Source organism: Coregonus clupeaformis, chromosome 16 (assembly GCF_020615455.1).
Source record: "Coregonus clupeaformis isolate EN_2021a chromosome 16, ASM2061545v1, whole genome shotgun sequence".
Taxonomy (NCBI): domain Eukaryota; kingdom Metazoa; phylum Chordata; class Actinopteri; order Salmoniformes; family Salmonidae; genus Coregonus; species Coregonus clupeaformis.
In genome coordinates, this window is record NC_059207.1 from 6,172,855 (window position 1) to 6,185,619 (window position 12,765).

Genomic DNA, 12,765 nt, shown 5'->3' on the forward strand with positions numbered 1-12,765 from the left:
CCCTTATAGACCAGTCTAGACAGTAACACACCCACCCACCCACCCAAGGCCCTTATAGACCAGTCTAGACAGTAACACACCCACCCACCCACCCACCCAAGGCCCTTATAGACCAGTCTAGACAGTAACACACCCACCCACCCACCCAAGGCCCTGATAGACCAGTCTAGACAGTAACACACCCACCCACCCACCCAAGGCCCTTATAGACCCGTCTAGACAGTAACACACCCACCCACCCACCCACCCAAGGCCCTTATAGACCCGTCTAGACAGTAACACACCCACCCACCCACCCAAGGCCCTTATAGACCAGTCTAGACAGTAACACACCCACCCACCCACCCAAGGCCCTTATAGACCCGTCTAGACAGTAACACACCCAACCACCCACCCAAGGCCCTTATAGACCAGTCTAGACAGTAACACACCCACCCACCCACCCAAGGCCCTTATAGACCAGTCTAGACAGTAACACACCCACCCACCCACCCAAGGCCCTTATAGACCAGTCTAGACAGTAACACACCCACCCACCCACCCAAGGCCCTTATAGACCAGTCTAGACAGTAACACACCCACCCACCCACCCACTCAAGGCCCTTATAGACCAGTCTAGACAGTAACACACCCACCCACCCACCCAAGGCCCTTATAGACCAGTCCAGACAGTAACACACCCACCCACCCACCCAAGGCCCTGATAGACCAGTCTAGACAGTAACACACCCACCCACCCACCCACCCAAGGCCCTTATAGACCAGTCTAGACAGTAACACACCCACCCACCCACCCAAGGCCCTTATAGACCAGTCTAGACAGTAACACACCCACCCACCCACCCAAGGCCCTTATAGACCCGTCTAGACAGTAACACACCCACCCACCCACCCAAGGCCCTTATAGACCAGTCTAGACAGTAACACACCCACCCACCCACCCAAGGCCCTTATAGACCCGTCTAGACAGTAACACACCCACCCACCCACCCAAGGCCCTTATAGACCAGTCTAGACAGTAACACACCCACCCACCCACCCAAGGCCCTGATAGACCAGTCTAGACAGTAACACACCCACCCACCCACCCACCCACCCACCCAAGGCCCTTATAGACCAGTCTAGACAGTAACACACCCACCCACCCAACCAAGGCCCTTATAGACCAGTCTAGACAGTAACACACCCACCCACCCACCCAAGGCCCTTATAGACCAGTCCAGACAGTAACACACCCACCCACCCACCCAAGGCCCTGATAGACCAGTCTAGACAGTAACACACCCACCCACCCACCCACCCAAGGCCCTTATAGACCAGTCTAGACAGTAACACACCCACCCACCCACCCAAGGCCCTTATAGACCAGTCTAGACAGTAACACACCCACCCACCCACCCAAGGCCCTTATAGACCCGTCTAGACAGTAACACACCCACCCACCCACCCACCCAAGGCCCTTATAGACCAGTCTAGACAGTAACACACCCACCCACCCACCCACCCAAGGCCCTTATAGACCCGTCTAGACAGTAACACACCCACCCACCCACCCAAGGCCCTTATAGACCAGTCTAGACAGTAACACACCCACCCACCCACCCAAGGCCCTGATAGACCAGTCTAGACAGTAACACACCCACCCACCCACCCACCCACCCAAGGCCCTTATAGACCAGTCTAGACAGTAACACACCCACCCACCCAACCAAGGCCCTTATAGACCAGTCTAGACAGTAACACACCCACCCACCCACCCAAGGCCCTTATAGACCAGTCTAGACAGTAACACACCCACCCACCCACCCACCCACCCAAGGCCCTTATAGACCAGTCTAGACAGTAACACACCCACCCACCCACCCAAGGCCCTTATAGACCCGTCTAGACAGTAACACACCCACCCACCCACCCACCCACCCAAGGCCCTTATAGACCAGTCTAGACAGTAACACACCCACCCACCCACCCAAGGCCCTTATAGACCAGTCTAGACAGTAACACACCCACCCACCCACCCAAGGCCCTTATAGACCCGTCTAGACAGTAACACACCCACCCACCCACCCAAGGCCCTTATAGACCCGTCTAGACAGTAACACACCCACCCACCCACCCAAGGCCCTTATAGACCAGTCTAGACAGTAACACACCCACCCACCCACCCAAGGCCCTTATAGACCAGTCTAGACAGTAACACACCCACCCACCCACCCAAGGCCCTTATAGACCAGTCTAGACAGTAACACACCCACCCACCCACCCACCCAAGGCCCTTATAGACCAGTCTAGACAGTAACACACCCACCCACCCACCCACCCAAGGCCCTTATAGACCAGTCTAGACAGTAACACACCCACCCACCCACCCAAGGCCCCTTATAGACCAGTCTAGACAGTAACACACCCACCCACCCACCCACCCAAGGCCCTTATAGACCCGTCTAGACAGTAACACACCCACCCACCCACCCAAGGCCCTTATAGACCCGTCTAGACAGTAACACACCCACCCACCCACCCAAGGCCCTTATAGACCAGTCTAGACAGTAACACACCCACCCACCCACCCAAGGCCCTTATAGACCAGTCTAGACAGTAACACACACACCCACCAACCCAAGGCCCTTATAGACCAGTCTAGACAGTAACACACCCACCCACCCAAGGCCCTTATAGACCAGTCCAGACAGTAACCCAACCACCCACCCACCCAAGGCCCTTATAGACCAGTCTAGACAGTAACACACCAACCCACCCACCCAAGGCCCTTATAGACCAGTCTAGACAGTAACACACCCACCCACCCACCCAAGGCCCTTATAGACCAGTCTAGACAGTAACACACCCACCCACCCACCCAAGGCCCTTATAGACCAGTCTAGACAGTAACACACCCACCCACCCAAGGCCCTTATAGACCAGTCTAGACAGTAACACACCCACCCACCCACCCACCCAAGGCCCTTATAGACCAGTCTAGACAGTAACACACCCACCCACCCACCCAAGGCCCTTATAGACCAGTCCAGACAGTAACACACCCACCCACCCACCCAAGGCCCTTATAGACCAGTCTAGACAGTAACACACCCACCCACCCACCCAAGGCCCTTATAGACCCGTCTAGACAGTAACACACCCACCCACCCACCCAAGGCCCTTATAGACCAGTCTAGACAGTAACACACCCACCCACCCACCCAAGGCCCTTATAGACCCGTCTAGACAGTAACACACCCACCCACCCACCCAAGGCCCTTATAGACCAGTCTAGACAGTAACACACCCACCCACCCACCCAAGGCCCTGATAGACCAGTCTAGACAGTAACACACCCACCCACCCACCCACCCACCCACCCAAGGCCCTTATAGACCAGTCTAGACAGTAACACACCCACCCACCCAACCAAGGCCCTTATAGACCAGTCTAGACAGTAACACACCCACCCACCCACCCACCCAAGGCCCTTATAGACCAGTCTAGACAGTAACACACCCACCCACCCACCCACCCACCCAAGGCCCTTATAGACCAGTCTAGACAGTAACACACCCACCCACCCACCCAAGGCCCTTATAGACCCGTCTAGACAGTAACACACCCACCCACCCACCCACCCACCCAAGGCCCTTATAGACCAGTCTAGACAGTAACACACCCACCCACCCACCCAAGGCCCTTATAGACCAGTCTAGACAGTAACACACCCACCCACCCACCCAAGGCCCTTATAGACCCGTCTAGACAGTAACACACCCACCCACCCACCCAAGGCCCTTATAGACCCGTCTAGACAGTAACACACCCACCCACCCACCCAAGGCCCTTATAGACCAGTCTAGACAGTAACACACCCACCCACCCACCCAAGGCCCTGATAGACCAGTCTAGACAGTAACACACCCACCCACCCACCCACCCACCCAAGGCCCTTATAGACCAGTCTAGACAGTAACACACCCACCCACCCAACCAAGGCCCCTTATAGACCAGTCTAGACAGTAACACACCCACCCACCCACCCAAGGCCCTTATAGACCAGTCTAGACAGTAACACACCCACCCACCCACCCACCCACCCAAGGCCCTTATAGACCAGTCTAGACAGTAACACACCCACCCACCCACCCAAGGCCCTTATAGACCCGTCTAGACAGTAACACACCCACCCACCCACCCACCCACCCAAGGCCCTTATAGACCAGTCTAGACAGTGACACACCCACCCACCCACCCAAGGCCCTTATAGACCAGTCTAGACAGTAACACACCCACCCACCCACCCAAGGCCCTTATAGACCCGTCTAGACAGTAACACACCCACCCACCCACCCAAGGCCCTTATAGACCCGTCTAGACAGTAACACACCCACCCACCCACCCAAGGCCCTTATAGACCAGTCTAGACAGTAACACACCCACCCACCCACCCAAGGCCCTTATAGACCAGTCTAGACAGTAACACACCCACCCACCCACCCAAGGCCCTTATAGACCAGTCTAGACAGTAACACACCCACCCACCCACCCACCCAAGGCCCTTATAGACCAGTCTAGACAGTAACACACCCACCCACCCACCCAAGGCCCTTATAGACCAGTCTAGACAGTAACACACCCACCCACCCACCCAAGGCCCTTATAGACCAGTCTAGACAGTAACACACCCACCCACCCACCCAAGGCCCTTATAGACCAGTCTAGACAGTAACACACCCACCCACCCACCCACCCAAGGCCCTTATAGACCCGTCTAGACAGTAACACACCCACCCACCCACCCAAGGCCCTTATAGACCCGTCTAGACAGTAACACACCCACCCACCCACCCAAGGCCCTTATAGACCAGTCTAGACAGTAACACACCCACCCACCCACCCAAGGCCCTTATAGACCAGTCTAGACAGTAACACACACACCCACCAACCCAAGGCCCTTATAGACCAGTCTAGACAGTAACACACCCACCCACCCAAGGCCCTTATAGACCAGTCCAGACAGTAACCCAACCACCCACCCACCCAAGGCCCTTATAGACCAGTCTAGACAGTAACACACCAACCCACCCACCCAAGGCCCTTATAGACCAGTCTAGACAGTAACACACCCACCCACCCACCCAAGGCCCTTATAGACCAGTCTAGACAGTAACACACCCACCCACCCACCCAAGGCCCTTATAGACCAGTCTAGACAGTAACACACCCACCCACCCAAGGCCCTTATAGACCAGTCTAGACAGTAACACACCCACCCACCCACCCACCCAAGGCCCTTATAGACCAGTCTAGACAGTAACACACCCACCCACCCACCCAAGGCCCTTATAGACCAGTCCAGACAGTAACACACCCACCCACCCACCCAAGGCCCTTATAGACCAGTCTAGACAGTAACACACCCACCCACCCACCCAAGGCCCTTATAGACCCGTCTAGACAGTAACACACCCACCCACCCACCCAAGGCCCTTATAGACCAGTCTAGACAGTAACACACCCACCCACCCACCCAAGGCCCTTATAGACCCGTCTAGACAGTAACACACCCACCCACCCACCCAAGGCCCTTATAGACCAGTCTAGACAGTAACACACCCACCCACCCACCCAAGGCCCTGATAGACCAGTCTAGACAGTAACACACCCACCCACCCACCCACCCACCCAAGGCCCTTATAGACCAGTCTAGACAGTAACACACCCACCCACCCAACCAAGGCCCTTATAGACCAGTCTAGACAGTAACACACCCACCCACCCACCCAAGGCCCTTATAGACCAGTCTAGACAGTAACACACCCACCCACCCACCCACCCACCCAAGGCCCTTATAGACCAGTCTAGACAGTAACACACCCACCCACCCACCCAAGGCCCTTATAGACCCGTCTAGACAGTAACACACCCACCCACCCACCCACCCACCCAAGGCCCTTATAGACCAGTCTAGACAGTAACACACCCACCCACCCACCCAAGGCCCTTATAGACCAGTCTAGACAGTAACACACCCACCCACCCACCCAAGGCCCTTATAGACCCGTCTAGACAGTAACACACCCACCCACCCACCCAAGGCCCTTATAGACCCGTCTAGACAGTAACACACCCACCCACCCACCCAAGGCCCTTATAGACCAGTCTAGACAGTAACACACCCACCCACCCACCCAAGGCCCTTATAGACCAGTCTAGACAGTAACACACCCACCCACCCACCCACCCAAGGCCCTTATAGACCAGTCTAGACAGTAACACACCCACCCACCCACCCAAGGCCCTTATAGACCAGTCTAGACAGTAACACACCCACCCACCCACCCAAGGCCCTTATAGACCCGTCTAGACAGTAACACACCCACCCACCCACCCAAGGCCCTTATAGACCAGTCTAGACAGTAACACACCCACCCACCCACCCAAGGCCCTTATAGACCAGTCTAGACAGTAACACACCCACCCAAGGCCCTTATAGACCAGTCTAGACAGTAACACACCCACCCACCCACCCAAGGCCCTTATAGACCCGTCTAGACAGTAACACACCCACCCACCCACCCAAGGCCCTTATAGACCAGTCTAGACAGTAACACACCCACCCACCCACCCAAGGCCCTTATAGACCAGTCTAGACAGTAACACACCCACCCACCCACCCAAGGCCCTTATAGACCAGTCTAGACAGTAACACACCCACCCACCCACCCACCCACCCAAGGCCCTTATAGACCCGTCTAGACAGTAACACACCCACCCACCCACCCAAGGCCCTTATAGACCAGTCTAGACAGTAACACACCCACCCACCCACCCAAGGCCCTTATAGACCAGTCTAGACAGTAACACACCCACCCACCCACCCAAGGCCCTTATAGACCAGTCTAGACAGTAACACACACACCCACCAACCCAAGGCCCTTATAGACCAGTCTAGACAGTAACACACCCACCCACCCAAGGCCCTTATAGACCAGTCCAGACAGTAACCCAACCACCCACCCACCCAAGGCCCTTATAGACCAGTCTAGACAGTAACACACCAACCCACCCACCCAAGGCCCTTATAGACCAGTCTAGACAGTAACACACCCACCCACCCACCCAAGGCCCTTATAGACCAGTCTAGACAGTAACACACCCACCCACCCACCCAAGGCCCTTATAGACCAGTCTAGACAGTAACACACCCACCCACCCAAGGCCCTTATAGACCAGTCTAGACAGTAACACACCCACCCACCCACCCACCCAAGGCCCTTATAGACCAGTCTAGACAGTAACACACCCACCCACCCACCCAAGGCCCTTATAGACCAGTCCAGACAGTAACACACCCACCCACCCACCCAAGGCCCTTATAGACCAGTCTAGACAGTAACACACCCACCCACCCACCCACCCAAGGCCCTTATAGACCCGTCTAGACAGTAACACACCCACCCACCCAAGGCCCTTATAGACCCGTCTAGACAGTAACACACCCACCCACCCACCCAAGGCCCTTATAGACCAGTCTAGACAGTAACACACCCACCCACCCACCCAAGGCCCTTATAGACCAGTCTAGACAGTAACACACCCACCCACCCACCCACCCAAGGCCCTTATAGACCAGTCTAGACAGTAACACACCCACCCACCCACCCAAGGCCCTTATAGACCAGTCTAGACAGTAACACACCCACCCACCCACCCAAGGCCCTTATAGACCCGTCTAGACAGTAACACACCCACCCACCCACCCAAGGCCCTTATAGACCAGTCTAGACAGTAACACACCCACCCACCCACCCAAGGCCCTTATAGACCAGTCTAGACAGTACACACACCCACCCACCCACCCACCCCAAGGCCCTTATAGACCCGTCTAGACAGTAACACACCCACCCACCCATCCAAGGCCCTTATAGACCCGTCTAGACAGTAACACACCCACCCACCCACCCAAGGCCCTTATAGACCAGTCTAGACAGTAACACACCCACCCACCCATCCAAGGCCCTTATAGACCAGTCTAGACAGTAACACACACACCCACCAACCCAAGGCCCTTATAGACCAGTCTAGACAGTAACACACCCACCCACCCAAGGCCCTTATAGACCAGTCCAGACAGTAACCCACCCACCCACCCACCCAAGGCCCTTATAGACCAGTCTAGACAGTAACACACCAACCCACCCACCCAAGGCCCTTATAGACCAGTCTAGACAGTAACACACCCACCCACCCACCCAAGGCCCTTATAGACCAGTCTAGACAGTAACACACCCACCCACCCACCCAAGGCCCTTATAGACCAGTCTAGACAGTAACACACCCACCCACCCAAGGCCCTTATAGACCAGTCTAGACAGTAACACACCCACCCACCCACCCACCCAAGGCCCTTATAGACCAGTCTAGACAGTAACACACCCACCCACCCACCCAAGGCCCTTATAGACCAGTCTAGACAGTAACACACCCACCCACCCACCCACCCAAGGCCCTTATAGACCCGTCTAGACAGTAACACACCCACCCACCCACCCAAGGCCCTTATAGACCCGTCTAGACAGTAACACACCCACCCACCCACCCAAGGCCCTTATAGACCTGTCTAGACAGTAACACACCCACCCACCCACCCAAGGCCCTTATAGACCCGTCTAGACAGTAACACACCCACCCACCCACCCAAGGCCCTTATAGACCAGTCCAGACAGTAACACACCCACCCACCCACCCAAGGCCCTTATAGACCCGTCTAGACAGTAACACACCCACCCACCCACCCACCCAAGGCCCTTATAGACCAGTCCAGACAGTAAAGACAGTGTTTGTGTGTCGGTGTTGCAATGACACATTCCTTAAAAGTTATCCTAATCCTGATTTTAATCCAGTTGGTTCAATGCTGTGTTTTAACGGCTGGCACCGGCCCGGACAGACAAGTCAGACTTAAGCCAGACCAAAGTATTTGACTCCTGTTGGAAACACCATATTTCACTCTCTCAGGGCTGGTTAGGGTTGAATAATATGATTTTATTTAACCCTCCTCCTCCCTCCCTCCCTCTTCGCCCCCGCCTCGCAGAGCTGCTGTCCCAGTTGTCAGGGGTGCGTAGGTCGGCGGGCGGCCAGCTGAGTTCGGGTCCTTCAGCCTCCCGGCTACAGCAGCTCCAGGTAGGTAGTCCAGAGGAGGGTCAGCAACCAGAGGGTCGACAGTTCGAATCCCAGCTCCGACGAAGAATCCCAGTAGCCTAGAATCTAAGATGCCATTATGCCCTTGAGTGAAGCGCTCAACCCTTCATCATTGTCTTCTACGACTTCTTCCTCTCCTTCCTCTCCTCCTTCGTCATCTTCATCCTCCTCCTCGTCTGTGTTCTTCCTCCTCCTCTGTTCTTCCTCCTCCTCTGTGTTCCTCCTCCTCCTCTGTGTTCTTCCTCCTCCTCCTCTGTGTTCTTCCTCCTCCTCCTCTGTGTTCTTCCTCCTCCTCCTCTGTGTTCTTCCTCCTCCTCCTCTGTGTTCTTCCTCCTCCTCCTCTGTGTTCTTCCTCCTCCTCCTCTGTGTTCTTCCTCCTCCTCTGTGTTCTTTCTCCTCCTCTGTGTTCTTTCTCCTCCTCTGTGTTCTTTCTCCTCCTCTGTGTTCCTCCTCCTCCTCTGTGTTCTTCCTCCTCCTCCTCTGTGTTCTTCCTCCTCCTCCTCTGTGTTCTTCCTCCTCCTCCTCTGTGTTCTTCCTCCTCCTCCTCTGTGTTCTTCCTCCTCCTCCTCTGTGTTCTTCCTCCTCCTCCTCTGTGTTCTTCCTCCTCCTCCTCTGTGTTCTTTCTCCTCCTCTGTGTTCTTCCTCCTCCTCTGTGTTCTTCCTCCTCCTCTGTGTTCTTCCTCTTCCTCTGGATGCAGCTCCAGCTGGATCGGCAGCAGACCCAGGCTGCCAGACAGCAGTTGGAGACGTCCCGGAGCACCTCGCAACGCGGCAGCCGCACCTCCACCCACGCAGGGCTGAACGCCAACCCCAACCCTGGGCATCACAACGCCAACCCTGGCTCCAACTCCTTCAACAACCCTAGTCCCAACCCGGTGCAGCACGTGTCCAACACACACACACAGAACAGCAACTCCCAGTTCCTTCTCAACAGGTTGGCAGCTGTCTGCTACACTTCATTTAACCTTCATTTATTCTGGTTGTTCTCATTGAGATCAAATCTCTTGAGCGAGAGACTTGTTCTTAGGCTTCTGTCTGTCTGCTACTCTCCCCTTTCTCCCTCACTCTCCCCTCCCCTCCCTCACTCTCCCCTCCCCTCCCTCACTCTCCCCTCCCTCCCTCACTCTCCCCTCCCTCACTCCCCCCTCCCCCTCCCCCTCCCCCTTTCTCCTCCAGACTGAGCGAGGAGAGGTTGTCGGAGGCGGAGCTCCAGCTGAGAGAGGGCCAGTGGGCGGACCGCTCTCTCTTCGTCACGGAGCTCCTCCTCTCCACCCTGATAGCCAATTCCGACAACAGCGAAGACGACGATCTCCATGACTGCCACGACGCCGTGACGCGAGGCTCGGACGCCTTCGCTGCCTTTGGAGACATGGGCTGCGTGGAGGTCATGACCTTAGACGTGGCGCTGGAAAACCTCAACCTCCGAGAACAGAAGAATGCGCAGCAGCCCCTGGCTTTACCGCCACTTTGACCAAACCACCCAACGGAGAAGAAAATACTTTAGGTCTCTTCGGCTTTGGTTCATGTTTTATGTTTCGGAGTGGGTGATTGTCATCTCATCTGTCACCCCCCCTCGTTCTATTACGTTGTGTACTTGACAGGACCCGGAGGAGAGAATATGAACGTGAGAGAGCGAGTGTCGTGAGCAAGAGCAATTGAACAATATAATAAATGTTTATGAAAGAAAGCCGATAATCAACTCCACATGAAGCCGTGTTTGACAGCTTGCCCCCAGCAGGTGAACGTAGGTAGTGGATTGATAATTTATTTTCAGAAAGGAGTCCTCAGACACACAGGAGGAGGAGGACAGACGGATGATCTCAGTTGCATACTCCTCTCTCCTGGTCTCCTCAAAACCCATTGGATAAGAAGGCCAGAGGTCCCTCCCCTCGGCACATCCTCCAATGGGTTTAGAGATGGAGAGAGGATGTGAGGAGGATGCAACTGAGGTCTTCTCAGACTCCTCTATGCCGCTGTGTTTCTGGATAAATAATAAAACCTGATTGGATGGTTTGCCACAACCAAACGTTGGTACGTCCAGATTCTTCACCACACAATGTGCCCCCCTTTTCTCGACTCCAGTCACTGTTCCATATTAAACTGCTATCTAAATGGGGAGTTGGGTACCATCATAGAGATTAAACTTGTCTGTGATCCTGTAGGATGGCATATATGTTCGGTCTATGGGTATCTTCCTAACCTGCTCTATCAATATAGGGGGCGTTCAATTCTACACAAATGATTCTCTCCTCAAGACTGTTGATTGGATGGTTTTAATTCCTCCCCCCCTACCCCGTATGACATCACTTAATGGGGCCATGTGACCTTGCTTTTTATGCCAACTGAACTGTGGATCCTTTTTGAATTGCATATCCAGTGAAGCTTTATACAGTATGCATAACGCTACATATGAGGCGATAGAAGATTCACATACAAGACCGGTGGAAGGCGTGTTATAGAATCAGTTTTTCCTTTTCGATCACAATGACTGATTATATGGGGGGAGTAGCAGACAGCGCAGCACTTCTTTATGACTTTGAAGACCTGATGCCGTTCTCTCCTGCCAGTTTACATAGTTTTTCCCTGACTGACGGTATTCCTCTCCATTGCAAAGATGTTGATCCACCACAGTGTGACTGGAGAGAATCCTGTATGCTCTCTCTCTCTCTCTCCATTGGTTGGTTTCTCTGCGTGAGAAGACCTTTGTATGCTTCCAATGCTACCTTAACAAATGCAATGTATGATGACATGTTTTTTTTGGGGCATTTGGAAAAGGCTAAAAGACAGGGTAAACTGTTCAACTTGGGGGACAATAAAATAGTTTTGGATGTAAAATGAACTACACCAACAGCTGTGTGTGTGTGTGTGTGTGTGTGTGTGTGTGTGTGTGTGTGCGTGGCTAGAGACTCCTAAATGCGACGTCACGTTCACCACCGGGAGATGGAGGCCTACTGGAATAGAGAGAGAAACGTTGACAAGTGGTGTTCCCCAAGCAGCTGATGACCCTGTAGCTAGCTTATCTATTCTGTAGAAAAGACGTGTCCAGCAGGGAACCGTCGGATCTATTCTGTAGAAAGACGTGTCCAGCAGGGAACCGTTGGATCTATTCTGTAGAAAGACGTGTCCAGCAGGGAACCGTTGGATCTATTCTGTAGAAAGACGTGTCCAGCAGGGAACCGTTGGATCTATTCTGTAGAAAAGACGTGTCCAGCAGGGTAGAAAAGACGTGTCCAGCAGGTAACCATCTATTTTGCGGCAGGTGGCCTAGCGCTTAAGAGCGTTGGGCCAGTAACCAAAAAGGCAAGGCACTTAACCCTAGTTGCTTCTGTACGGTCTCTGGATAAGAGCGTCTGCTGAATGACCACACTAGAAAGAATGATAGGAGAACTAGGCCTGGGTTGAAACATTGGTTTCAATTCTCATTTACAATGATGACCCTGGGGGGACAGACTAATGGCCACTTGGTGAGAGAGTGGGAGAGCGAGATTGCCTCTTCCCTGCTATTCAGTCTGTATCGTGTTCCAAACGGCACCCTATTCCCTATATAGTGCACTACTTTTGACCGCAGCTCTATAG

General features: G+C 54.2%; 1 protein-coding gene across 3 annotated transcripts in view; it reads left to right on the plus strand.

The window, feature by feature from the left end:
* LOC121584325 (E3 ubiquitin-protein ligase KCMF1) overlaps nucleotides 1–12,037 on the plus strand; it is a 33,430-nt gene extending 21,393 nt beyond the window's left edge. For all 3 annotated transcript variants that reach the window (XM_041900139.2, XM_041900140.2, XM_041900141.2), the window contains exons 6-8: nucleotides 9,083–9,171; nucleotides 9,888–10,123; nucleotides 10,366–12,037. In XM_041900139.2, coding sequence (XP_041756073.1) covers nucleotides 9,083–9,171; nucleotides 9,888–10,123; nucleotides 10,366–10,660 — 620 coding nt within the window. In that variant the 3' untranslated portion in view covers nucleotides 10,661–12,037. The remainder of the gene's footprint in view (nucleotides 1–9,082; nucleotides 9,172–9,887; nucleotides 10,124–10,365) is intronic.
* The last annotated feature ends 728 nt before the right edge of the window (nucleotides 12,038–12,765 follow it).